Genomic DNA, 27475 nt, shown 5'->3' with positions numbered 1-27475 from the left:
ACGAAATGGTAAAGTGCTTAACTGGGGAAGGGCTAACTTTGAAGAGATGAGGCAGGAACTAGCGAGAGTAAATTGGAAACAGATGTTCAAAGGGGAAAGCACAGAAGTAATGTGGGAGAAGCTTAGGGACCACTTGAGCTGGGTTCAGGATAGGTTTGTCCCACCGAGGCATGGAAAAAATGGTAGGAAAAGGGAACCGTGGCTGATGAAACACGTGAAGCAACTCGTCAAGAGGAAAATGGAAGCATATGTTAGATATTAGAAGCAGGAAGTAGGAGGGGCTTATGAGAAATATAGGGTAGCCAGGAAGGAGCTAAAGAAAGGACTTAGGAGAGCTCAAAGAGGGCATGAGAAGGCCTTGGCATGTAGGATTAAAGAGAACCTCAAGGCATTCTATGCGTATGTGAAGAACAGGAGGATGATGAGAACGAAGGTGGGACTGCTAAAGGATAAAGAGGGCAACATGTGCCTGGAGGAGGTTGGGGAGGTCCTAAATGAATACTTTGCTTCAATATTCACAAGTGAAAAGGATCTTGATCAGGATGAGGCCTGTGTGCTGGACAACGTGGAGATTAAGGAAGAAGAAGTGCTGGATCATCTTAAAAACATTAAGATTGATAACTCCCCAGGGCCAGATATGATATACCCCAGGTTGTTGTGGGAATTGAGAGAAGAGATCGCAGGAGCATTAGCTATGGTCTTTGAATCCTGTTTGGCTACAGGGGAAGTGCCAGAGGACTGGAGAATGGCAAATGTAGTTCCCTTGTTTAAAAAAGGTAATAGGGAGAAACCTGGGAACTATAGACTGGTGAGCCTTACATCAGTGGTCTGCAAACTACTGGAAAGGATTCTTAAGGATAGGATCTATGAGCATTCGGAGAAGTACAATCTACTCATGAATAGTCAACATGGCATTGTGAAGGGAAGATCATGCCTCACGAGCCTGATTGATTTTTTTGAAGAGGTAACAAAAGAAATTGATGAGGGTAGGGCAGTGGATGTGGTCTACATGGACGTTAGCAAGGCATTTGACAAGGTCCCTCATGAGAGACTCATCCAGAAAGTCATGAGGCATGGGATAAGTGGAACCTTGGTTGTTTGGATAAAAAATTGGCTTAAAGGAAGAAAGCAGAGGGTAGTTGTGGAAGGAAAGTATTTTGCCTGGAGGTTGGTAACTAGTGGAGTGCCGCAGGGGTCTGTTCTGGGACCCCTGCTATTTGTGATTTTTATAAATGACCTGGATGTAGAGGCGGAAGGATGGGTGAGTAAGTTTGCGGATGACACGAAGATTGGAGGAGTTGTGGATGGAGCTGTAGGTTGTCGAAGGTTACAAGAGGATATAGACAGTCTGCAGAGCTGGGCAGAAAAATGGCAGATGGAGTTCAATCTGGACAAGTGTGAGGTGATGCATTTTGGAAGGACAAACCAGAAGACTGAGTACAGGATTAATGGTCAGTTACTTAAGAGTGTGGATGAACAAAGGGACCTTGGGATTCAAATCCATACATCCCTCAAGGTCGCTGCGCAGGTCAATAGGGTAGTTAAGAAGGCCTATGGGATGCTAGGCTTCATTAAAATTGGGGGATTGAGTTCAAGAGTAGAGAGGTCATGTTGCAACTCTACAAATCTCTGGTGAGACCGCACTTAGAGTATTGTGTTCAATTCTGGTCACCTCATTATAGGAAGAATGTGGAAGCTATGGAGAGGGTGCAGAGGAGATTTACCAGGATGTTGCCTGGTTTGGAGAACAAGTCATATGAAGCAAGGTTAGCAGAGCTGGGACTTTTCTCTTTGGAGCATAGAAGAATGAGAGGGGACTTGCTAGAGGTCTATAAGATTAAGAGAGGCATAGATAGGGTGGATAGTCAGTACCTGTTTCCCAGGGCACCAATAACAAACACCAGAGGGCATATGTACAAAATTAAGGGAGGGAAGTTTAGGGGAGATGTCAGAGGTAAGTTTTTTACACAGAATTGTGAGTGCCTGGAATGACTTGCCAGGGATGGTGGTGGAGGCTTAAACATTAGGGGGCATTTAAGAGCCTCTTGGACAGGCACATGGATGAAAGAAAAATAGAGGGTTATGGATAGTGTGGGTTTAGTACTTTTTTTTAAGGATTATATGGGTCGGCACAACATGGAGGGCTGAAGAGCCTGTACTGTGCTGTAGTGTTCTATGGAGACTTGGACTTTGAGCACGGCTTGTGGGTTGTATTTGTCCTTAAAGGACTCTGCGGCTCCTATTATTTGTTTCTGGTTGCTCTTTTTTTTAATTGCTATTTTGCGTGATTTTGATCAAGGCTCTTGGACATGGACTGTTTCTGCGGCCTGAAGTCAATGAACGACCCAAGCCCTTTCAGGGACTCTCCAGTTTGATATTTAAGATTCTGCGTGTCATTTGTCCCTTTGTCTGCTGTTTGCATGATTTGTTCTTTTACTTGCATGTTAAGTGTTTGATGTTTTCTTTAAACAGATTTTCCATGGTGTTTCTTTTTCAGTGGCTATCTGTGGGAAAATGAATCCCAGGGTTGTATACTGCATACATGCTTTAATAATAAATGTACTTTATACTTTGAGGTGAAACCAGTGTCAGAGAGTTATGTGCCTTACTTTCTTTTCCTTTACTTTGATTGATTTAGTTTTGAATCATTTTAAATGTTTTGACATTTTATTGATTGTAAATTTTCTTTTAATTTAGTCTTAACTACATCTATCTTGGCTGAGTTAAGCGCCTCATCAGAGATAATTGAAAATAGTGGGATATACTTTGGTACAAGCTGTCGAAAGGCCATCAGAAAGGTTATGGGAGTTCGTAGGTATTGGTGCCAGAATTGCCATCTTCGGCCTCGTCACCTCTTGCTGACCTCTGCACCTCAGAGTAACTATGGCAACATGACCCCCATCTCGACTTTCAACCCTTGGGCCCCAAAAGTGCCATGGAGAGCTGATGAACCATAGGCCGTTTCAGCACATTCCGGCTCAGCAAATATTTATTTTATCTATTGAGATACAGTGCAGAATAGGCCCTTCTGGCCCTTTGAGCTGTGCTGCCTAGCAGCCCCTCGATTTTATTTGGCCTAATCACGGAGCAATTTATAATGACCAATTAACCTACTGTGGTAAACCATGTATACCTGCCTGGACATGTCCCTCTGCTGACTGCTCCTGTGGCTCCTCCCACAGACCCCTGGATAAAGGTGATTGTGTCACTGCTCCTCCCTCAGTCCAGGCCAGTCATCCGGCATGGACGTGGTCCGTTTTGCTGTTCCGATTTTAGTATTTACTCTACTTCCAGTCTTTTGGAGTTATTGATAGTGCATCACCTGCCAACTAATATGTCTTTGGACTGTGGGAGGAAACTGGAGCACCTGGAGGAAACCTGCATGGTCAAAGGCAGAACGTACAAACTCCTTACAGACAGTGGCAGGAATTGAACCCAGGCCATCTACGTGCTAACCATTAGCAAAATAGTTTCTACAAACCCTAACGCAATTTTCTTAAATTTAATAAGTAAAAAAAAAACTTTAGATGATATTTGTTTTTCGATTGACTTTAAGTACTGTATTTGCATTTCGGCTCTTGTATTTTCCATCATTGTATCAAAAACTATCACACTACTTTCCAGAATGAAGTAAGGAAGCTAGTTTATATGAAGCATCGGAAAATGACTGAAGCATTTAACATATTGAAGACAAAGAATGGAACAGAATTTGCAGTCCAGGATTCTCAATGGAGGCAGCTGGTAAAACTGGTGGCGCCCGAGATACCCAGCTCTCATCGAGAACTGCTGTGGAGAGTTCTGGATGATGAGCAGAAGGGCTTTATAGGTGAGAAGCAGTGGAAAACAAAAAAAAAACCTTCATTGAAGGTTGTTAGAAATTTGAATTGCAATCATCTTTAAGGGCAAGACCCATCGGGAATGAAGAAAGATGTTATTCAGAGTCAGTACATGGTCTGTTTGTGGGATTCCCATTCCTCCTGAGGGTGAGTTTTTAGTTTAAGAACACTATCCTTATATATAGGCTGAGGAAAAATATTTATCCACATCAACTCTCCCCCCCCCCCCATTCTATGCGTGTATTCAGTTGGATTTTGGAGAGGGTGTTTATTCCGAAACAAGTTTTATTCTGCCGAAAAAATCAGAGCAAAATAAGGTTTACACAAACAAAATGTTAGAAGAACTCAGCAGGTCAGGCAGCATCTCTGGAAAGGCATAAACAGTTGATGGTTTGTGTTGAAGCCCTTCATCAGGACTGGAAAGGAAGGGGAAAGAAGCCAAAATAGGATGGTGGGGTGGTGGGAGGAAGGAGGATAGGTGAAGCTAGGTGGATGGGGGAGGGGGTGACGTGAGAAGCTGGGAGGTGATGGGCGGAAAATGTGAAGGGTTGGAGAAGAAGGAATCTAACTGGAGAGGAGAGAGGATCATGGAAGGAGGAGGGGCACCAGGGGGAGGAGAAGAGAAGAGATCAGAATGCAGCTAAATGGGAAATGGAAGAAGAGGGGAGTGGGGGAAATTACCTGAAGTTAGAGAAGTTGATGTTCATGCCATCAGGTTGGAGGAGGAATATAAGGTTTTGCTCCTCCACCCTGTGGATGGCTTCATCGCGGCAGTAGAGGAGGCCATGGACTGAGATGTTGGAATGGGAATAGGGATCGGAATTAAAATGCTTAAGTGCCATACGGGAGATTAAAAGGGAGGGATAAATGGACAAAAGAATCACAGAGAGAGTGATCCCTGTGGAAAACAGAGTTGGGAGGGGATGGCAAAGATGCGTTTGGTGGTAGGATCCCATTGAAGATAGCAGAAGTTGCAGAGAACAATGTGTTGGATGCGGATAAAGACAAGAGGAACTCTAACCCTGTTAAGGCAGTGGGAAGATGGGCTGAGGTTGGATGTCCGGGTAAATGGAAGAGATACAGTTGAGGGCAGCATTAACGGTGGAGGAAGGAGGACCCCATACTTTGAAGAAGGAGGACATCTCTAATGGTCTGGAAAGGAAAGCCCCATCTAGGGAACGGATGTGGCAGAGGTGAAGGAATGGCATTTGTACAGGAGTTATCATCAAGGTAGCCATGAGAATCAGTAAGTTAATAAAAGATGTTGATTGACAGTTTGTCTCCAGAGATGGAGACAGAGAGATCGAGGAAGGAGGGACAGGTGTCAGAAATGGACCAGGTGAATTTAAAGGCAGGGTGAAAGTTGAAGGCAAAGTTGATGAAATTGATGAGCTCAGCATGGGCGCATGAAGCAGCACCGATGCAGTTGACAATATGGCACAGAAAGAGTTGGGGAGCATTACCAGAGAAAGTGGTAATGTTCACAATGAAAGTGGTAACGCAAAGTGAGGGTAGAGCAGAATCTATATCTTTAGCATTGTTAAGTTAGAAGATTAGGTCATATATTTTTGAAAGAGCAAATTCTCTGAAGGAATATTTTCCTTCCTTGTGAAAATACGAGGAAACTTTCCCACCAGCATTTCTGCCCTTCATTCTTTCAGTCTCCCAGGTTAGTTTGCTGCCGACCTGGACTTGTGTTGAATTAAAACAAGGTTAAATGTTTCACTTATGTGATTATATTCACCTAGTTTTCCACCCACAATAACACAGGTGCAAAATTTCCTTGCACGTCTGTGGTGAATAAGGAGTTAACCACTTCCATTTAGCACCTTATCAAACTCAATTGAACAAGCTCTTTTGGTTTCTGACTGAGAGGTGATTAATGAGGAAGAGCATCTCTGTTTCAGTACAGCTCTTTGGCAAAGTAACTATAAGGTGCCTGATCCATGTCCATTCCAGACCCCACTATCTATCAACACTTCCATCCAGTGCAGATCATTTGGACTATTCGGAACTGACTCGGATCATTTGGTTCAGCTGATGTACTTTTAATGGGTAGTTCTGTCCATTTTATAGTCCCGGCAGACACGCCACATAAACCAGAAATGTGCGTGCATGTATGTGCATCTATCAAAGTTGAGTTAGTTGAATAATAAATGCAAGAAAATGTTCTCTTTACTTCTCGTGAGCCTAATGGATTTCTCAGAAAACATTGATGTAGCTACTTCTTTCAATTCTTTTGCCTTTCATTTTAGATCGTTTTGGTAATTTTGAATAAATTGGTCTCTATGGAATGTTAGAAAGTTTTCTTTCAGTGAAGTGGTAAAGTCTCACCTCATGAACTTCTCCCTCTGTTTTTGGCCTTCAACAAACTTTTCAGTCCTGGCATGTGCAACAGATGTGCCACATTTGATTCCCAATGACACAATAGAAGCAAATTATATTTAAGCTACTTGACCATTTTTGGTAAGAATACCCCCTTTCTCTTCCATCCTCTCAGCTCCAACAAGCTACTTCCCACAAGGTCACACATCCCTTTTTATTTAGTATCCTACCCATGCCCACTCCTCCACTACAAAAGAAAACCCTTCGAAAATTCTGGTTCAGTGGAGTGCAACTCACCTTTGCCAATTACATTATGCTTTAGGGAGGCTGTGTTTGGGGTTTGGTATGCCTTGGATTTAGTGCTTAGAAGCCTATGTTTTACTGCTTTTGTCTGCGTTACTCTGCTTGTTTAAAAGGCAATTCTTGATACTGTGTAAATCCATCTGTTCAAAGCCACTTGGTCCAACCCTGGGTATTGGAAAGTGTGGGAAAGCATGTCGAAGATGAAACACATCTTTAAATGTTAGTTACTCGTCATGATCAATACTGAATGTCAGTTGTTAAAAGACATTTGGATGGGTTCATAAAATGTTTAAAGTGGGGTATCTAACCTTTATTATGCCATGGACCAATACCGTTAAGCAAGGTGGCTGTGAACATCAGATTAGCGACCCCTGGTTTAGAGAGGCATGGACCAAATGCAGACATATGGGACCCAGCTCAGGAAGACACCTTGGTCATCATGGACAAGATGGGCCAAAAGGGTTTGTTTTCTGTGCTGCACAGCTCTGATTCTGTTTTCTTTTTTTATCAGGAAAAGAGTCTTTCATCCGCCTGGCAGACCTTCTAAACATACAGATTGTTCAGATGAAGGAGAGGGTCCATCCGTTGGAGAAAAGCATACCGAACCTGTATAACTCCAGAGTGAGCCAGCTCATCTGCAGGATGGTCAAGCACCAGTATGTTCCAGTGACTGATGATCAAAATCAGCATTCCCATATTCCCATATGTTGTACAACTGGCTGACAGGAGATTCGTGATAGACAAGTTCCATTTGAGCATTAGTCAGAGTTAATTATTTCTTGTATTGATTACCCACCAGTAGAAAAACTAATGCTCCCATCAGCTTTAACTGTGGGAGATGTTATGTATCAGAAGTCAGTGGGGTTATATTAACCTCCTTTTACTGCCCTCTCTTTCATGGCAGCTAATAGAACACAAACAAGGTTGACTGTTTTCTTCATGCTGTTTATTTAGAGAACTGTGCCAAAGTTTTAGGCATGTATATATATCCAGGGTGTCTAAGACTTTTGCACAGTACTGCACAAATTTCATGACACGTGTGAGTGATGATAAACCTGAAGCTGATATGGGTTTCTATTGTGGACTGAGAGTGGGAAGGGAGCAGGGGTTGGGGAATTATGGTTGAATAAAAAGAAAGGGAAAGGGGAAGGTGTGGGAAGCACCAGAGAGACATTCTCCAATAATCAATAAACCAGTTGTTTGAATCCAAATGACCTTGCCTGGTGTCTCAGAGCTAGGTGTATCTGCACCCACCCTACCCCCACCTGGTTCCTGACACTCCTTCTCAGTCACCTGTTCCACACCCCTCATGCAGCGCTCCACCCTCACCATTCCCAACGTCCTTTAGTCCTGTCAGATTTACAAACACACTCTCCTCTCCATGCTGACAGTGCAAAAGTCTTATACACTCTAACTCTAAAATATGTGTGTGTGTGCCTAACACTTGAACAGTACTGTATATTGAAGGATCTGACCAGTGTTTGTTTCACCTGCAAGTGTCATTTTAAGTGTCTGAGGCTCAAACCCAGCAGAATGTTTTTCATTTGTAGTGTCAGGATGGGTTTAAGTTCATCAGACTGGTGAAAAAGTGTTCAGATGATGCAAAATTTGGTGGAATTGTGTTTAGTGAGGGAGGCTGTCAAAGGATATGGCAGGGTATCAATCAGTTGAAAATCTTGGTGAAGAAATGGGAAATGGAACTTAATCCTGACAGGTGAGGTGATGGGTTTTAGGAGGTCAATTTAGATGTACAGAGGAATCTTAGAGTACAAGCTCCCTGAAAATGACAACAGAAGTGGATAGGGTGGGAAAGATGAATGAGTTCATCAGTCAGGGCATTGGTCACCTTGCTGCCAGACCAGTATTGCAGTGGTCCCCAACCTCCGGGCCGCAGACCGATATCGGGCCGCGAGGCATGCAGGGGTGCAGCGGTAGCTGGAACGCACCCAGCACATCTTTAAGAAGAAAGCTGAAATAAACAAGCTAATTAATTAGGTGCTGCCCGGCACGTAAATGTTGGCCCGGATCAGAGGTGATTGCCGACCACGTAGAGCACAGTGTCACAGCTAGAAGAGGCATCGCTTCACAGCACCAGAGAACCAGGTTCATTTCTGACCTTTGGTGCTGTTGGTGTGGAGTTTGCATGCTCTCCCTGTCACAATGTGGGTTCCTTTCAAGTTCTTACTCCCATTTCCCAGTGACATGTAGATCGGTAAGTTAGTTGGCCACTGTAAATTGTGCCAACATTTAGGTGAATGGTAGAATCTGGTGCAAGTGGTTGAGAATGTGGAGAGAAGAATAAAGGCGATTGCTGTTGATGGTTGAGATGGACTTGATGGGCTGAAGGGCGTGTTTCTGTGCTGTCCATCTATGACAGCAAGTTTCCATTTGTGGTGGTAATACCAATTTGTCTTCCCGTGCATACTTGTGCTTTTGTAGCTTGAGAGAGTTGTGTGTGGGTGGTATTCACTGCTGGATTGGAAGGTGAAGATGTTCAAACTGAAGTTATAAATATGGACTTGGTGATACAGGAACAGAGTGTAATCTTGACTCAGGGTAGGTCTGTAGTGGCCTGGTTGTGTGCAGTGGCTTGCTTCTGTTGCAGCATCTATAGAAAGCAAGAAATTCATAGTTTGGCTCTCCGCTGGCCAACTTAGTGCTGTACGTTCAGTTTTAATTCATTATCTTATTTCCTTTCTAGTTTCTGTTTTGTGATCAGTCTCCTCCACCTTCTTGCTCTCTTCAGCAGACTTAGATGTAATCCGCACGTATTGACCATTTGAGTTAATTAGTGTGTGCTGGACTTGACTTTTTTAGTTCAATATCTCCATTCGCTATCAGAGAATGTATACAATTTACAACTTGAAATTCTTGTTCTTCACAGACATTGATGGAACAGAAGAGTGTCCCAAAGAATGACAGTAAAAATGCTAGAACCCCAATGCCCCATCCGCTCCCCCCCCACACACGAGCAACAACAAAACATCGACCCCCCCCCACTTACAAAAAGCATCAGCACCATCCACCCACCAAGCAAGAGTAGCAAAGCTCCCAAGAAAGACCATGATCTGCAGTACAACAAAAACTGTTCACCTGACAATTTTACAATTAGGCAGAGAGAGGTAAGATTCTTACAACATGTTACAAGTTTTGTTTTCTCTCTCACAGAGGGTTTCGTTACACATACGATGTTATCATTCTTATAAATGCTATTTTTATTGGTGGAGATGAGACCAATCCTTTAATATCTAAGGCGGAATGGGTGTTCTTGACCCTCTACGTAATTGAAATACTGCTGAAACTCTACGCACACGAACCCAGGGCCTTCTTTGCTAAATTTCAATTTTGGAATTGGTAATTTTACTTCATCTTTAAACTATTATTTATTCTGGATGTGAAACAATGAATTAAGTTTCTGATTACTATTTCAGGTTTGATACCATAATTATCGTTGCTGCTCTGCTGGGCGCCATAGTCAATGCTACACTTAAATCATGTAGGTACTTGAATTTATGTAAGTCTGTATATTTTAAAATCTTCAAATTAATGCAGAAATGGTTACACTTAATACAAATGAGCACATCATGATTTTCTAAAATTGATTCCTATACCATAAAGGGAACCATGCTCCAGATTTTAGCTTCTGCAATCTCTTGTGCCTCCATTTGGTTATGGTGCCCATTGCGCTGTTTTCTTTCCCCATGAGTGTGAGGAAAACCTGTCTTTTGATCTAGGATCTGGATTTAATTTCTCTGGGATAAAAGTAATCTTACAGTGCTACCGGCTGCAAAGGATGTTTCAGTGGTCAGCACATTGCTTGGAACGATAGTGGCATTCCATAACGTTAATGCTCGAGTCCATCACGGTCATTCCTCAGCAGTGAAATGACATGCTCCTCCCACTTCAGGTGTGACCTGCTTAAGTGTTGGGACATTATGGAAAGTTTGCACTCAATTGGTGTGTCTGCAACCACACCAGCCCACCCTCCCTCTACCCCAACACTCCTCCTCTTGTCACCTGACCCACACTCTCGCCATTCCTAACATCCTTTGTCCTCGTCAGATTTACAAACTCACTCTCCACTCCACCAGTACCGTACACTTCTTTCTAAATTTCACCTGTGGAGAGAGACATTAAATTAATGTTGGCCAACCATGACCTTTCACTAGAACTAGAAAAGTTCGATGACAGACGTGCACAGAAGAGAGGGAACAAAGGGACGATCAATAGTGGAGATCATGAAACTAAGTGGCCAAGTGGACAGTGCTAGCTAAAAGAAGTTATTTGTGACACCGATCTGTCTGGCAATGTACTAGACGATGAGTGGAAGGAGAGGGAAATAAAGATAATGTTTGTGAGAGAGGGAAAAACAGTACAGTTGACCAAGACAGGTTAGAAATACTCAGCAGGCTTAACAGCATCCGTGGAGAGAGATAAGCACAGTTCATGTGTCAGTTACCTTTCTACAGAAATGATTAGTTTAAATACAAACTGAAGAATCTGTTTATGTGAAGTTGTTGAATTAAATGTTCTGACCCAAGGGCTGTAATATTTCAAATCTGAAGACAAGTTGAAGTACTTTGAGCTTGCATTGGGCGGGGGGCGTCAGCAAAAGTAAGATGCAAAAGACGGGGGTCAGAGTTGGTGGGAGCCCGCAGACACCCTTTCAGATGGAAAAGAAGTATTCTACAAATTAATCACATAGCTGGTTTTGCCTTCTTGTATAGAGAAGATCACGTTCTGATCACCAAAACAGAAATCTTAATCGATGGGGGTATTTTCTTGTGGTAGGAATTTATACCAACTTTTATCCCATGTTTGAATGTTGTCTTTGTCTTGCAGGGATGTACTGCTGAAAAATTCTCGGCTGAACTTGGGAGGGAAGATTATTAATTAGCCAGTTTTTCCATGTTTGAGCCTGGAACTGTCATATGAAGTAACACATATAATGCTGAAGGGACTCAGTGGGCCTGGCAGCTTTGATTTAGGGAGGTGAACAGTTCTGGGATGAGAGACTTCACCTGTGATGGAAGATAGGAGGAAGTTGTCCAGTGTATATTTTAAAAAAGAGGGAAATATGCAGGGAGGGTCTGAAGAAAAACCTGGATCCAGGAGAGTGAGCCTCAGGGATAGATCAGGGAGTGGAGTGGAAATCGTGCCAGGAGCTGGGAGGTAATGAACAGAAATACCAAAGAGATGGGTAGAGGGGTGGGGGAGCAGTGAGAGAGGGTCTACCAGACATCCTGTTGAAGAGAGGAAGCAGACTTCTTCACAATGCTCCCCTGTTATGCAGTGACTTTGTCACATTCCCACTTCTGGCACTATGCCCACTTCCCCGTCTGCCCATCATCCCTCCTCACCCAAATTCTCCTATATCCTGCCAGCCCGCGAAGGAAAGAAAGAAAGTTAGCTTTATTTGTCGCATGTATATTGAAACATACAGTGAAATGGCCAGCCTAATCAGATCAGTGAGGACTGGGCCGGTCATCACAAATGGTCACCACACTTCCCTGAGCCAACATAGCATACGCACGACTCGTGAATCCCTAACCTGGAATTGTGGGAGGAAACCGGAGTACCCCAAGGAAACTCGCGTGGTCTCAGGGAGAATGCGCAAATTCATTTCGGACGGTGATGAGAATTGATGCTGGCACCATAAAGTGTTGTGCTAACCACAGCGCCAACATACGCTCCCTCTGCTAACTACACCCCCTTTCCCTTCATCCCTTTGTACTGGCCGCTGAGTTCCTCTAGCATCTTGCCTGTTGCTCCCAATTCTGCAATCTCTCCATGCCCCCCATATGAATTGAGCCACGTGCTGCTCACCCCAGCTCTGCCATCACATAGGATCTGTAACCTCAGCCCCCACTTTGCAACGTGAAACTTGATTTCAGGCTTTGCTTCAACTGCGTGATTAAGAATGCAATCCAACTCATGACGTTGTTTACTTTTGTTTTGCCTATGCAGCCGGCGGGTACAGTAGTCAACAGATCCTGGATATTGTGTTCATCCTGCGGGTACTTCGACTAATCCGGATCGTCGACAGCTTCCAGAGGTAAAAGCTAAAGGCTGGAGTTTGTAAGTGACTACCCTGCATTTAAAATGCAACAGGTGGATGTGAAACCTGTTGCCATAGAGTCATAACCTTAGAGGAGCACAGCCCATCTAGACCATGCTGAAACTATTTAAACTGCCGACTCCCATTGACCAGCACTGGCACCCTAGCCCTCCATATCCTTACCATCCATGTACCTATCCAAATTTCTCCTAAACGTTGAAATCGAGTTTGTATGCACCACTGTGCTAGTAGCTCATTCCACTCTCTCACGATCCTGAGTGAAGAAGTTTCCTCTCATGTTCCCCTTAAAATTCTCACCTTTCACCCTTAAAATTCTCACCTTTCACCCTTAATCCATGACCTCTGCTGTTGTCCCACCCAACCTCAGTGGATAAGGTCTGCTCGCATCTACCCAATCGATAGCCCTTAATTTTGTATACCTCTGTTAAATCTCCCCTCAATCTTCTACATTCTGAAGAGAAACCTCTGCCTTTTGAGAGACTTCCACATCTATTATGCCAATGCAGTATATTGAGAATAGGAGCTCTCTGACCATTCAGTATGTTTACGGATAATTCTGTGATACCATATTGTTGTTACTCCCTGTTGTCCTTGATATCTTGGGGTCCAGCAATGTTAGCTTCCTCCTTTAATACAGTCCAGATGAAGGGTCTTGGCCCAAATCCAGAATGTCCACTTATTCATTGATTTATTTAGTGATATATTGCGGAGCAGGCCCTTCCAGCCCTTTGAGCCATGCTGCCCCAGCAACGCCAACAAACCCAATCGCCCTATCCTAATCACGGGACAATTTGCAATTAATATACCCAGTATGTGTTTGGACTGTGGGAGGAAACGCAGGGCAAACCCATGCGTTTCATGGGGAGGAGTACAGACTCCTTAGAGACGGCACTGGAATTGAACTCTGAACGCCATTGCATTGCATTGCGCTAACCACTACACTACTGTATTTCCCCGCACAGATGCTGCCCGACCCGCTGAGTTCCTCCAGTAGTTGTTTGCTCCAGGTTCCAGCAACTGTAGTCTCTCTGTGTCTCCAAATATAGTCAGGACTTGCTTTCCTCTCTTCTGTGGTAAATTCCACAGGATCACCACTCCAAACAAAGTAGTTTCTCCTCATCTCATAGTCTTGGTTGCACAACACTGCTTTATGCTAATCATCAAATACTATCTACACCAGGGAACCCAACCTTTTTTTATGCCATGGACCAATACCATTAAGCAAGGGATCCATGGATCCCAGGCTGGAAACCCCTGGTGTACACTAATCTCATTTACCAGCGCTTGGTACATTCCTTACTACGCTTTGGCAGCTCAAGTAATCAAACGTTCAGTCATGTCTTCCACTACCCACTCAGGTTTGGTAAGTTCTAAGTGACTTATCCCATATTCTGGATGTGACTCCTCCATTCAGGAAACATTGGGAATATCCTGGAATGCAACCTGTTGATCCCAATACTTCAGTGAGATCCCCTCCTATTCCTCAAAACTTGAGTGAATATATAGCTGTTCAACTCAATCTCTCCTTGTAAATAATCCTGCCATTCTTGGGACCAGCCGAGTGAATCTTCACTGCACTCCCTTGGGTAAGGAGACTCCTGGGAGATTTCTGTCTAACCTTCTAAATATTGTATCCTGTTTAACATCTGAAGTTAAAAAGTGTGCTTACCTTAGTTTGAAAGCTCGGTCTTTACTTCCAAATTGTCTCTTGGGTATGGAAATTTGCTTGCTGTATCTCCGTTTTTAGCTTCCTCCTCTCACGCTAGGAATTACACCCAGTGGCCACTTTATTAGATATCTCCTGTGCATAATAAAGTGGCCACTGAGTGTACGTTTATGGTCTTCTGCTTCTGCAGCCCGACTTGTGCATTCAGAGATGTCTTCTGGACAACCCTATTTGCAATGCGAGTTCATCTGAGTTACTGCCACCTTCCTGTCAGCTGGAACCAGTCTGTTCACGGCTTTCCTCTACAACAAGATCTTTTGTCTTCGATATTTCAGTCTTAGTACTTACACGGTTGTTTTGTCTTTACATCTTTGTAAAGATGCTTTACTTATGTGCCTACCCAGCATTGCAGCATCAGCGTTGATGCATTGACAACATATTCCTTTATCATGTACAAATACGTTAAATGGCTACAGGAATAAACCAATTATTTTACTTTTCCCCAGGCAAAGGGGTTTTATGATGCTCGACTTTCTGCATCGTCCACATCCAAACTCCTAAAGCCCCCCCACTCCAAAAAAAGCCTTCATTCTTTTAGTCCCAATAATGCTTTTGGATAAATAATGACATTACCTCAACGGGGCAGCGAGTTGTCTGCAGGATCGAAGGGTTTTATCAGTCCACAAAAGGCTTCATTGATAGAACTATAGCAGAAACTCATGCCGACTTGCCACATGAGCAAGTACTTGAAGTATAAATCCAGTGTGTGATCTGAACATCCCAGGAGAGCTTTGCTCCGGATTTAAATAAAGGACCTGGCATCGCAGTCCAATGAGCTCTGAATAATGTTAGTGTCTCCCACTGCTACAGCAGCTTCCAGGGAAGAACAAACGCTCCAGTCCAAATATCCAAGCAATTATCATCTTTACTGTCTGCCTGGAATAGAATCAATTCATGAAAATTTGATGCAGTTGCAAAGTAAAATTGCCAGAATTATCTCGGTAAATTGAATCTGGTATCCTTCAAATTAAATCAATGACACTGTGCTGTTGATAAACAATTGCAAGTATTGAGCGCCAGTCCTTCAACTCATAGGGGAGTTGAACACTTAATGGATAATTAAAATATGCATTTCCCTGTGTTGTGATCAATACTTATTTCTTTTTCTCAGTTGATTACATGTTGAATTCAGAAGATCTAATTTTAATACCTTTCTGCTGCTAACTTCAATCTTGCAGTTTAATTGGTTAAAGAAATAACAGGATCCCTCAAATTAAGGGAAACCAGTCATTTTCAGCTCTTTGACATGTGCTTTCTGTAATCTGATGCATGAAATAATCTGACAGACTCGTGTGAGAGGGCAATTGAATGCTCAATGAAGCAGTTCTATTCCCAAACTGCAGTTCGTCACTAATGTTACAGTTGTTGTGTAAACAGCAGTGAACATGATACCTGTGTTGTGGAATTCAAAGCCATCTCCAGAAGTAATCCAAGTTAATAGTCACAAAAGCTTACAGCTTGGAAACACGCCCTTTGGCCCAACTGGCGCATATCAACAAGGTGCCTTCCAAGCTAGTCTGATTTGCCTGTTAGCACCCATATCCCTGTAAGACATTCCAAATGTCTTTTAAAATTGTAGTTGTAATAACCTCTATCACTTCCTACTGCAGCTTGATGCACGCGCCCACCACCTTCTATGCGGTAAAAAATTTGACCTTAGCGTCCCCTTCAAGTTTTTCTCTTCTCACAAACCTTTACAGGGGGAAAAGACTGGCCATCCATCTTGTTAACATCTAAAATGTAGCTTTTTTTCTCGGCTTTATGGCAGAATGGGGAAATTTACTGGGACAAGAAGATGGTTACCCGAGAGAAGACTTTTCCACAATCTTTGAAATGATAGACTTTGTCATTATTTTAATGCCTCCGTGCTTTTCCTTTTAGATTCAGGATTTTGCTCAACACATTGGTGAATCTTATACCCACAATGCTAACATATGCAGGACTACTTGTGGTAAGGAAAGGTAACTTTTTAAAACTTTTGGATCACTAATCTTTAAATGTGATTTTAAATGCATTTTCTTTTTTTTTAGGTTGTATACTACATTTTTGCTATAGTTGGAATGGAAGCATTCAAAGGGAGAATCATTTTTTACAGTGCTAACTCCAGTGACCCTGCAGCAAAATATTGCGGGAATCCAACACTGAAGGGTTCACAGTTTGCTACTCTTAGATATTGCAAGAACAACTTCAATAATCTCCTTTCAGCCTTCATATTACTTATTGAATTGACAGTGGTCAACCAGTGGCATGATATCCTTTCTCCATTTTCAAATGGACTTTCCCCCTCTTATTGGAATCGTGATAACTATTATTGTCATGTTAACTATTTATTGTCATGTACGCCAGAGTGTAATAAAGTTATGTGCTTAGTTAAAGCTTGCAGTGTAAACAGTAACATAGGCATCCGTTAGTCTCGTGAGACCACGGATTGCACCTTGGAAGGTTTCCTGGGTGCAGGCCTGGGCAGGGTTATATGGGAGACCGGCAGTTGCCCAAGCTGCAAGCCTTCCCCTCTCCACACCACCGATGTTGTCCAAGGGAAGGGCACTAGGACCCAAGCAGCTTGGCACCGGTGTCGTCGCAGAGCAATGTGTTGTAAAGTGCCTTGCTCAAGGACACAACACACTGCCTCAGCTGAGGCTCGAACCAGTGACCTTCAGATCACTAGACCGATGGATGCCTTATCCACTAGGCTACGTGCCAGCACAAAAACAGTAACATTATAACAACAAATACAGCAAAAATTGTAAAACAACTAAATGGCATAAAGTACACTAGAGCAAAAAGAAATGTTAAAGTGATGATTAAAGGAGGGAGAATTTAAGGCTTTGAGAGGTGATTGGTTCAGAAGTCTGATATAGGTGGGGAAGAAGCAGGTTTGAGTTTCATCATCTAGGCTTTCATGCTCCTGTTTGTTTTAGAAGAGAGAAAAGGTAATGGCCAGGAGAGCAGACATCCTCGATGCTACATTACTAATATATTGAAAAGGAAACATTTTGTAATACTGTTGAATTTTTCCAGTATTTTCTGTTTTAGCCTTATAAATACGTGAATGCACCCTCATTAGGTTGGGATTTGATTGCCCTTCTATGTTTTAGACTTTTGACAAGTAGTAAATCCAATGTAACTTTGGAATTATGAAACACCTTCACACTTTGTGTACATTTCCTTGTACAAGAATCCCAAGGGACAAACCTTACAATAATTGTGAAATTGTTGAAGAAAGTCTGGCATATCTTGAGAGAATTGGTTTTTCAATATATCACAAAATTAACTAATAAATTAGATCTTTTGAACAAATAAGACCTCAAAGAGCTTAATGAACAACTTAAATTGGGTGATTATTGTAGTTATGAGGATGGTAATAAATACTCAGGGAAGGCCTGGAATTTGGAGAATCATGAAGTACAGAATTTAATTGAAAAGACGCACAGTTGGGTCAAATGCAGAAAAAAAACTTAAGAAAATTGAATATATTGAAATATTTACATTTGAGTGATGTACTTGTAGGTGTGGTGCTTTAATAGATTTCACAGCCTGGTACCAGATTTTGTTCTATTTTTTTGAGATTTTTCTAAAAATCAAATCAAATTTCTGTGCATCCAGAGGGAAGTGAACTTTATCCTGCTGCACTGCTTCTGTTGCATGACATACCATTTGTTATGGCGGACAAACCTAATAAATATTTCAAATAGATAATTTACTATTTGCAGAACAATCATACTATTTAATTACCAATGACTTTTTTGTGTTTTCATTGTACACTTCAACTCCTTAACAATAATACCTCTTGCAACTGGATTTGTGAAGGTAACTCACTTAACTGCAAGGATCTTCTTTGTCATCTTTCATATAGTGGTTGTCATTATACTAATCAAGTAAGTCTGATAGGACTTTTAAAAAAGTTCAGTAAAGCAATTAGTTGATATCAACATGCCTGACTTTCCATCCCCTTTCCCCCACTCCTCCTCTGAAAGTATCTTCATAGCGTTTGTTTTGGAGGCTTTTTTTGTGGAGTATTCATTGTCCAGGAGTGCTGTTGAAAATGCCGTTGAGAAGAAAATTCAAGAGCTTGGAATGGGAGACTATGTGTAAGTACAACAATGTTATGTGCATATAATTGCACGTTTTTATTTGTCATACACCATTTTAATGTAAATTACTTTTAGGGACCATCCAGCTGGAAACCTAGTTGAAGTTATGGAAACAAGTGAAAATGACCTTGGTAACACTGATGATACTAATTTGAATTCCACACTGAGATTCAGAATAGCATCAATTCGTAAGTATTGTCTGCATGATTATATTGCTTCATTGAATTAAGCTAGTTCGGCGTCCAACTCTATGAAAGTTAGTTGCTGTGCAGTGTTAGCTGGTTGTAGACCACAGCTTCTGAAAGTTGTGTCACTTCTCTTTATCACCTCCTCTTGTCAGAAGGAAGCAAGATCAATCAGTGTATTATCTTCATTTCAATAATCCATCTGTCATTGCATAGATAACTAATCTTATTGATGTTATATGCAATAATTGTAGCATTCCACTATTGATTTCTAAAAGTCAAGCAACATTACTACAATATGAAGAGGCATTTTCCTCTGCAAAAATGCACAGTGAAATATTTTACATGGATTAATTCCTCCCGCCCTATTCACAGACAGTGAAGTGCCATATCTGAGCAATTTGCTGATAGTGAGATAACAACAGAAAATGCTGGCAATACAGGGGTCATGTGTGAGAAATGGACTTGATGACCTGTCGGAATATGATTTGAGGATCAGTGCAGAGATTACCTCAACTTTTAACTTTCTTTCTAACCTTAATTAATAATTAAAAATGATAGGGAAACACCAGACAGGTTTGTGCAAGGAATGTCAGGAAGAGGAGTCAGTAGAACATGTAATTCTGAGTTGCAGGAAGTATGGGATACAGATAGAGATGACGAGAATTAATCTAAGGGAATTGTGGGTGCGGGAATTCACATTAAAAGGGTTACTGGGCATGGGTGAAAGAGCACAGGTCAGGGTACCTTTAGCTTTCTTAAGGGATACAGGGTTTTTTTTTTAAATAGGATATGATGGATAAGCAGGAATAGAGTACTAGGATGGTCAAAGAAGGATAAAGTGTAGATTAGGGTGGGAATGTGTGAAGGGATTTAGAATGTAAGTCTATCATCTGATCCACAGTCTGGAGCACAAGGTGGTGGTAATGCACCATTAAGCTGGGTGCTAACTGCCGTAAAACAGGAAGAAGAACCTTAATTGTCAGAAAACAAATTTTCACAAATAAATGTTCCACCCTTAGTGCTGATTTTTCTTTAATTTCCTGTGCACCGGCAGGAATTTGTGACTAGCTGTTTATTTTAAGGAATTCTAACCTAGGTCCAATTGTTCCATGATATTCTGAACATGAAGCAGTTCAAGTACAAATGCTGTTGACTTTTATGTCCATAGACGTGCTTTGTATTTTTTTTAAATCAAAGATGTCAGCATCCAATGCCTAGTGCATAGTTGCTGATCTCCTTAGTATTTGAGATTGCACAAACTGGTCACATGTTGCTCCTAACATTTTGTCCTCCTGCTTAACAGAGTAATAGACTATACAAGCATTTTGTCTGCTCTTGTGTGATTACTATATTCCCTTGATGTCAATTTCTTTAAGGACATTTGTAATGAGGAATATGATACATTTGTTTATTTATAGGATACAAGACAGTTGATGCTTTATTACAGCACATGTTTGAAGGGGAATTAAAACCAGAAGACGAAATACCAACACTGGAAGAGATTGATAACCTTTCACCAGATGATTTCCCACCAAAGTCACATACCTTTCATAATGTAATTTAACTTACTGGTTGTAAATTTTATTGAAATATTGTACAGAAATGGCTCATCTTGCTAACTGAGCAGCATGTATTTCAGCATTTCTGAACTTGCACTTAAATGTACGATGATTTACATTTATTAAATGCAAATTAGTTTAATTTGCATCTGAAAGACAGTATTAGATTATGCTCCCAAAATTCTAGGTATTATAATAGCTAGTGTAGCTAATTAACTAATTGCTAAGAATTGCTGTGTTTTGAGCCATGTCTTTAAAATTACCTGCTTAATAGATTTCAATTGAAAATCATGCAGTGAAAATGTACAAGTGCTGCTTATACCTAGTTTCTTCCATACCAGAACATCCTGCTTTTCTTTTCATTACATGTCTGATCCTATAGTCCAAACACATCAGTATGCCCTGCCCACAAACACATCTACCAGGGCTGTAATATTTGACCCTCTGGTGTGCCTGCACCGATGCAATGGTGGTCTCGCTTCACTGCTGGCTTGATGTGGATGGAATGAACTAGAGAGGCTCGGCTTCAGCATTTTAAGAGATTGAGTAGGCTGGATTTACTTTCCTTGGAGTAGAGGGCTCAGAAGTTTACAGATCCACTCCAGGGTACAGCAGGGTTTCATTTGTGCAAGTTTCCCTTTTCCTTAAATCTAATCTTCTGAATTTGATTTATCATAAAACAGTATAGACCAGGGATTCCCAACCATTTTTATGCCATGGAGCTTTACCATTAATAGAGGGTGGCGGTGGGGGGGGCGGTGGCTGTGGACTGAGGTTGGAACCCCTAGATCTAGACCAAGTGCTGGTAAATGGGATCCAAGGGCCTGTTTCTGTGTTGTCTGAGCTTCTCGCAGTCTCTACCAGTTTTAGAGGGCTATAGCAGTATGGAGCTGCTTGGGGTTGCATCCTTTCTGGTACAATGTGTGCGAGCTATTGCTGAGGACTAGTAGACCTGCCAGACCACTCAGCTTTTTTCAGCTCATCTGCTGGAGAATGTGATGGAATATGCTGTCTTGTCTCCACTTAATAGATCACGTGTCCTCTGCCTCTGTGATAACAAGCATACAGCAGTGAAACCATTTTAATCATCTCATGGCAGGAATGCCAGTAGAAAAACTGCCATGTTTCATTACCGCAATGGTAACTAGCGCATCTGTTTATAGTCCTTCACTGATCCCATAACTATTGACCCTGGGAACTCATTCTGCACTGTTTCTAATGTTATTTAAACCAACTGTTCATCTCTCACACCTGTTATTCCACAATGTCATATTTCAAGGTAGCACTATCATGGTCACCATTAAGCTGGTTTAGTGTCTAACACTAAGTCTGGGTTCAAGGCCTGTGACCGAAACATGCAAAACTTTCAGACTGATGCTTCAGTACAACACTGAGTCAGTAGATAGTAGTTACCACCTTAAGTGCTAAAGAACTTACCAGCTTTTGTGTTTGAAACAGCCTATGGTGCTATTTAAAAAAAAAATCAGTCCCTGCTTACCTCCCTTCCAATACGCACCAGGAGATTTCAACTTTAGTCTATATTCTGGGTCCTGAATGACATAATAAGTTAGATGAACACCCGTAAGCACATTAAGCATTAATGGGGCACATCAGTTCTTTGAAATGTAATTTTAACCACTGCCTCTATCACAATTTTTCCAAATTAATTCTCTTCAAAAGACTCATTCTGCAACTTAACCATCATTCCTCAAATAAAATCTATATTAGAGATTCTAAAACAGCTTTGATGCTTAACCACTGCAATTTGATTTTACAGTTGGTTGGATCTCTTGCATTAGAAACTTAATTTACAAACCAGTGATTTCATCTGTAGTTGTTTTTATTTAAACGATCTCTGATAGACCATAATAAGGAAGGGCTGGATACCAGAAGAAATTAGAATAAGTAACAGATTGCTTAGTATATTGAGACCAAAACTGATGGTTAAAATTATTTTTAATCAAGATTCCGCCATTGAGCAATGGAATAACATTTTAAGCATAAGTAAATTATTAGAGATCTATTTATACAAAAACCTAGATTACAACCACATTATATTCTTCTTTGAGAATGTTTCTTTTCAAGTAAAAGCACCATCAACTGCTGTCGAAGTGATTTCAGTTTTTTTGAGTAATGCTCTTTAAAAAGTGCCACCAGCTCCTCTCGTAGATCTCGAAGAGATGGTAGATTTTGGCAGTTGGGGATGTACACCAGGGTATTGAAGAGATTATTCCACACCTCTTTGTGATGACCTCTAAAACAATGGAAGAATATTCATTGAGTTTTGCACTACAGAAAGACCTGAATGTGTCTACATCAGCTGCTACCAGTTTAAGGTTAGTTGTGATTACAACACTGACCTTTTAAAATTAGCATTGACCTTCCAAACACCATTTTCCTTCTTTAATTTCAAATATGTGCCAAAGAGAAGGCAATAAACTGTGGCAGCAATTCCAAAGTAGTCTATCTATAAAAACGCAATACAAAATTCATTAGTTACCCATCATGGCATTAGACAAAGCTTTGCTTATTGTATTAATCACGTCTTTAAATGAGTAATCTATTTGTTAACCTTGTCACTTATCAATAGGTCATGGTAAAATACTGCCTTACGATCAAACATAATTACCAAACTCTAGGCAAGAGTTGATGCATTTTGTAACTGAATGACCTACCTGAAAGGTCCATGGTTTCTCTGACAGCATTTCAATACACTGGAAGCCTGATGTCTTACAATTTTCAACAAAAACTGCATTTTTGGGGAACAAGTTCATATCTATGCTTTGACCAAAGTCAATCAATGTCAATCCTTGAGACAAGCTGTCATCAGCACTGGCAGTATCACTATCCAGGAACCTAAATTGAACAATAAGTATTCTATTTAATAGTTAAAATAAGTCAAGTCACTTTTTATTGTCATTTCAATCATAACGGCTGGTACAGTACACAGTAAAAGCAAGACGATGTTTTTCAGGACCACGGTGCTACATGAAACAATACAAAAAATACACTGAACCACGTAAAAACACCACAGAAAAAAACTACACTATACTACAGACCTACCCAGGACTGCATAAAGTGCAAAAAACAGTGCAGGCATTACAATAAATAATAAACAAGACAATAGGCACAGTAGAGGGGCAGTAAGTTGGTGTCAGTCCAGGCTCTGGGTATTGAGGAGTCTGACGGCTTGGGGGAAGAAAATGCAACATAGTCTGGTCATGAGAGCCCGAATGCTTCGGTGCCTTTTCCCAGATGGCAGGAGGGAGAAGAGTTTGTATGAGGGGTGTGTGGGGTCCTTCATAATGCTGTTTGCTTTGCGGATGCAGCGTGTTGTGTAAATGTCTGTAATGGCGGGAAGAGAGACCCCGATGATCTCAGCAGACCTCACTATCCGCTGCAAGGTCTTGCAATCCAAGATGGTGCAATTTCTGAACCAGGCAGTGATGCAGCTGCTCAGGATGCTCTCGATACATCCTCTGTAGAATGTGATGAGGATGGGAGATGGACTTCCCTCAGCCTTCTCAGAAAGTAGAGATGCTGCTGGGCTTTCTTTGCTATGGAGCTGGTGTTGAGGGACTAGGTGAGATTCTCCACCAGGTGAACACCAATATCTACATTTCAGTATTAGAAATTACCGTGATGGTTCACAGGATAGCCTAATGCAACCAGGGAAAAACTATAGAGTCCACTTCACTGGCATGTGTCATGAAATTTGTTAACTTAGCAGCAGCAGCAGCTCAATGCAATACATAATTTTCCCCCAATCTATAAGTAAATCAATTACAGTATATATTGAATAGATTAAAAATCATACAAAAAAAACAGAAATAATGAAGATGTCCATTTAGCAAGCAGATGGCAGAGGGGAAGAAGCTGTTCCTGAATTGCTGACTGTGTGCCTTCAGGCTTCTGTATCTCCTGCCTGATGGTAAAAGTGAGAAAAGGGCATGCCCTGGGTGTTGGGGATCCTTAATAATGGACATTCCCTTTCTGAGACACCACTCCCTGAAGATGTTCTGGGTACTTTGTAGGCTAGAACCCAAGATGGAGCTGACTAAATTTACAACCCTCTGCAGATTCTTTCAGTCTGTGCAGTAGCACCCCCAACACCAGACAGTGATGTAGCCATTTAATATGGGAGAAAACACAGACTCAAGAAAAGAAAACTAGCATCTCTAGTTTAAAAATGCTACAATCTTCATAAGGGTATAATCTGAAGTTTATACTGGCCTTGCAGTTTCCTTATGGGTACTGCTCATTGGTACGTCTACATGAGCAGCAGCAAGACAGATGGTGGATTCTCCTCACGTGAACTGGGAGAGACTGAAGCTGAAGATAGTGCACCTGCCTCACAGTATTAGTGACCCATCCTGAGAGATGAGAATTGAAGGGTGGGGGGGGGGGGGGAATGCCATTAATTAGCAAGTATGAGAGAACAAGTTCCATGGATATAAGGAAATACATTCACCAGCATTGACAGGATGGGCTTAGTGACTTCATCTATATCATGATAATAGGAATTTTCAGATCCTTAAAAAAAAGATCTGTAGCATCACAAAGCTGATGAGAAGGTAGAAGTGACAACTATAGAAGTAGAACGGATCTGGGTTGGAATTAAGGTTTAGATACTAGAGGATGAGCAAAATATATGAGAAGGAACAGGGGAGGTGAGCAAAATGTACTTGTCAGAGAGAGACATCCTGGATTTTGGTTAACTTTGACAGGGTAGATGCCAAAGTAGTATCCATTTATTCCCTGAGCCAGAGTTTAAGGACCAATAATAGTTAAGTGCAAAATGTTGTTTCTTTTACTCAAAGCGGGGGGGAAGATCATACAAACCTTTCTCCAAGGATAAAATTGTCCGGTTTTATATCACCATGAATGATTCCGATAGTGTGGAGCTGCTCTACCATATAAAGAATATGGATGGCAAAGTAAATCACCAAAGGCTGAGGCATTGTTTTTTCAACAAGTGTTTTATACAGATTGACTGCATTCTGAAATTAAAAAAAAATAATTTTACTACATTATTTCAAAAAAAAAACATTCACGTCGACATGTTCAAAGGCTAGTGGGATTATCAAGACTGCAGCCTGATGTTCCTCCCTTCCTTGATCTCTAAGGTAATATATTTCATCTTTCTCAAGTTCTATAAAAGTATTTCTCAACAAATAAAGTCAATGAAGGGCAAAGGCAATGGGTACTTGGGGATACCATCAACTGCAGACTCCCTTCCAATTCTCACACCATGCTGACCTGAAGGAGTTCCTTTATTATTGTTGGGTCCAAAACCTGAAATTCTCCACCCAAAGATTATTGTGGACTACCTTCACAAGGAGGACTGCAGAAGTTCAAGATAGTAGCGCTCATCATCAACTTTTTAAGGACACTAAGGGATAGGGAATAAATGCTGCCCTTCCCAGAAATTCTTGTATCTCAACAGAAAAAGACTTAAGGTCTAGAATCAATGTGGAGGATGCCCAGAACCACAACTTCCCATTTATCACTGTACAGTAAACCATGACATCAAAGAATATGGAATAGAATTTCTGTTCTTATTGCTTAGAATTTTGAAATCCACTAAAGCCAGAGTCTGCTGTGATTCCTTCTGCCAGCTATGGAGGACCCAGTAAATTAATGTGGTATTATGCATTCTACAGTGCAGATTCTTTTTTTTTTAAAAAAAGAAAACATTCCTATAATTACACCATAGAACTAAAAGAAGAACTGATAAAATAAACCAGTTGGACCAGGTAATTATTCAAATTATGAATACTATATTCCCTTATGACAGATCAGACAGCCATTTGGTCTTTTGTGACCATGGCAGTTCTCAAAGCAATTCCATCAATTATAGTCCCCCATTTACTTCCTATAACACAGGGTTCTCAGCTTGGGGTCCACAGACCCCTCGGTTAATGGTAGAGATCCACGGCATAAAAAGGGTTGGGAGCCCCTGCTATTGCCTCTTCTGCCTGACATCCCTTCCCAATCCTTTTACCAGCTGGAGTAAACCATAGAGACCAATTAACTTACCAATACATCTTTGGGATATGGGAGGCAAAAAAGGGAACTTCCATGCTGTTACAGGGAGAAAGTACGAATTCCACACAGACAGCAGAGTTCAGGATTGAACCCAGGTTGTCAGAACTGTAGACAGTAGCTTTTCCTGTCGTGCCACTGAATTATATTATTCAGTAAATCACGATAGTACATTTACCAGACCATGCCCCAAAACAGGTACTTATGACATACACTATAAGTAGGTCTTTTACATTAGTCACCCAAGGAGGTTTTTCTCATGACAATATACTCAGCATAAAAAAATGGAAATACCAGCAGAGTTCCAAAACTGTACAGCTCTCCAACCAAAATACAGCCATTGTTGAAGAAATGACCAGAGTGGATAGTATTGTATAGACTGCGAAATGTTGGCTTCAGTCTCTCACTTAGCTGAGTATTTATGTAGAATTCCCAGGGACTGGATATTTTTTGAACCTGAAAAGCGATAAAAAAAAACTACTTTAGAAAGTTTATACATTTCAAATCACAAGACAAATCAGAATTCACAAAAGGAAACCATTTTCCTCTGTCTATTCACTACGTATGAAAGCAAGAACTCTTTCTACAGTACGGTTCCAGAAGTTCTCCAGTATCCTACAATTACAGTCCTCACCCAATCCGTAACAGAAACTTTTACTCTTTGTTTTGACCCTCCTTCCACACTGAAACAGTGTTTTCCTCCCCCGAAAACAGAGCTTTTCTAAAACGCTCTCCAGAGTGCGTAAATCTGAAAATGCCGGCTGGGTGGTGTAATGTGTACGGGGTAACTAGAGCTTTATAAAAATGCTGTCATGATGTGCCAGAACAGATGATGGTGGCAGCGCGGCATTTCATTGTTTTCTTGAACTAAGAGGAGGAAACGGAAATAGCATACCATTTCTTCTTTACTTGTTTTCTGTAGCTGTGTCCCGCGCGCGTACCCAGTAGGAGGAGATTTGCCCAAATACCTGTTTTAATGTGGATGGAGGTATTTTCAGAAACGCCTGGCGTGGGTGCCTATTGTTTTTTTCACGACAGTGGCTTTTTCAAAATTTACTGGCTCAGTGTGGATGTAGCCATAGTCTCACACAGTACAGGAGGCTGCTATTTGGCCATTATCTTTCCCCCAATCCCTGCCCCATGTCTTTGAAAAAGAATTTGTAATTAATGTAATATCCTTATAGCAAATATCCTCTGCTTCCTCTCTTAACCAAAGATTTGTCAAGACTTAGAATAACTTATGTACCATAATGGTTTTATCAGCTGCTCTGCCAGCTTGATGCAAAAGAAAATAACAAATGAATGAACTCAGCAGGTCAA

At 41.3% G+C, this 27475-nt stretch overlaps 2 protein-coding genes across 3 annotated transcripts in view; one reads left to right on the top strand and one right to left on the bottom strand.

Moving 5' to 3' along the window:
- The window catches only part of tpcn3 (two pore segment channel 3), a 66092-nt gene extending 43927 nt beyond the window's left edge, over positions 1-22165 (top strand). The window contains exons 9-19 of the mRNA XM_059982899.1: positions 3625-3826; positions 6976-7120; positions 9633-9818; positions 9896-9960; positions 12432-12519; positions 16151-16220; positions 16300-16519; positions 18057-18147; positions 18247-18360; positions 18439-18551; positions 19970-22165. Coding sequence (XP_059838882.1) covers positions 3625-3826; positions 6976-7120; positions 9633-9818; positions 9896-9960; positions 12432-12519; positions 16151-16220; positions 16300-16519; positions 18057-18147; positions 18247-18360; positions 18439-18551; positions 19970-20115 — 1440 coding nt within the window. The 3' untranslated portion in view covers positions 20116-22165. The remainder of the gene's footprint in view (positions 1-3624; positions 3827-6975; positions 7121-9632; positions 9819-9895; positions 9961-12431; positions 12520-16150; positions 16221-16299; positions 16520-18056; positions 18148-18246; positions 18361-18438; positions 18552-19969) is intronic.
- Positions 20849-27475, bottom strand: part of bub1 (BUB1 mitotic checkpoint serine/threonine kinase) — a 52790-nt gene continuing 46163 nt past the window's right edge. The window contains exons 21-25 of one of the 2 annotated variants that reach the window (XM_059982897.1): positions 26450-26611; positions 24953-25110; positions 22786-22966; positions 22471-22577; positions 20849-22364 (exon numbers count right to left, since the gene is read on the bottom strand). In XM_059982897.1, coding sequence (XP_059838880.1) covers positions 22163-22364; positions 22471-22577; positions 22786-22966; positions 24953-25110; positions 26450-26611 — 810 coding nt within the window. In that variant the 3' untranslated portion in view covers positions 20849-22162. The remainder of the gene's footprint in view (positions 22365-22470; positions 22578-22785; positions 22967-24952; positions 25111-26449; positions 26612-27475) is intronic. The other variant, XM_059982898.1, reaches the window with a different exon arrangement.

Source organism: Hypanus sabinus, chromosome 10 (assembly GCF_030144855.1).
Source record: "Hypanus sabinus isolate sHypSab1 chromosome 10, sHypSab1.hap1, whole genome shotgun sequence".
In the NCBI taxonomy this organism is placed as follows: domain Eukaryota; kingdom Metazoa; phylum Chordata; class Chondrichthyes; order Myliobatiformes; family Dasyatidae; genus Hypanus; species Hypanus sabinus.
This window is presented reverse-complemented; position numbering and strand designations above follow the sequence as displayed.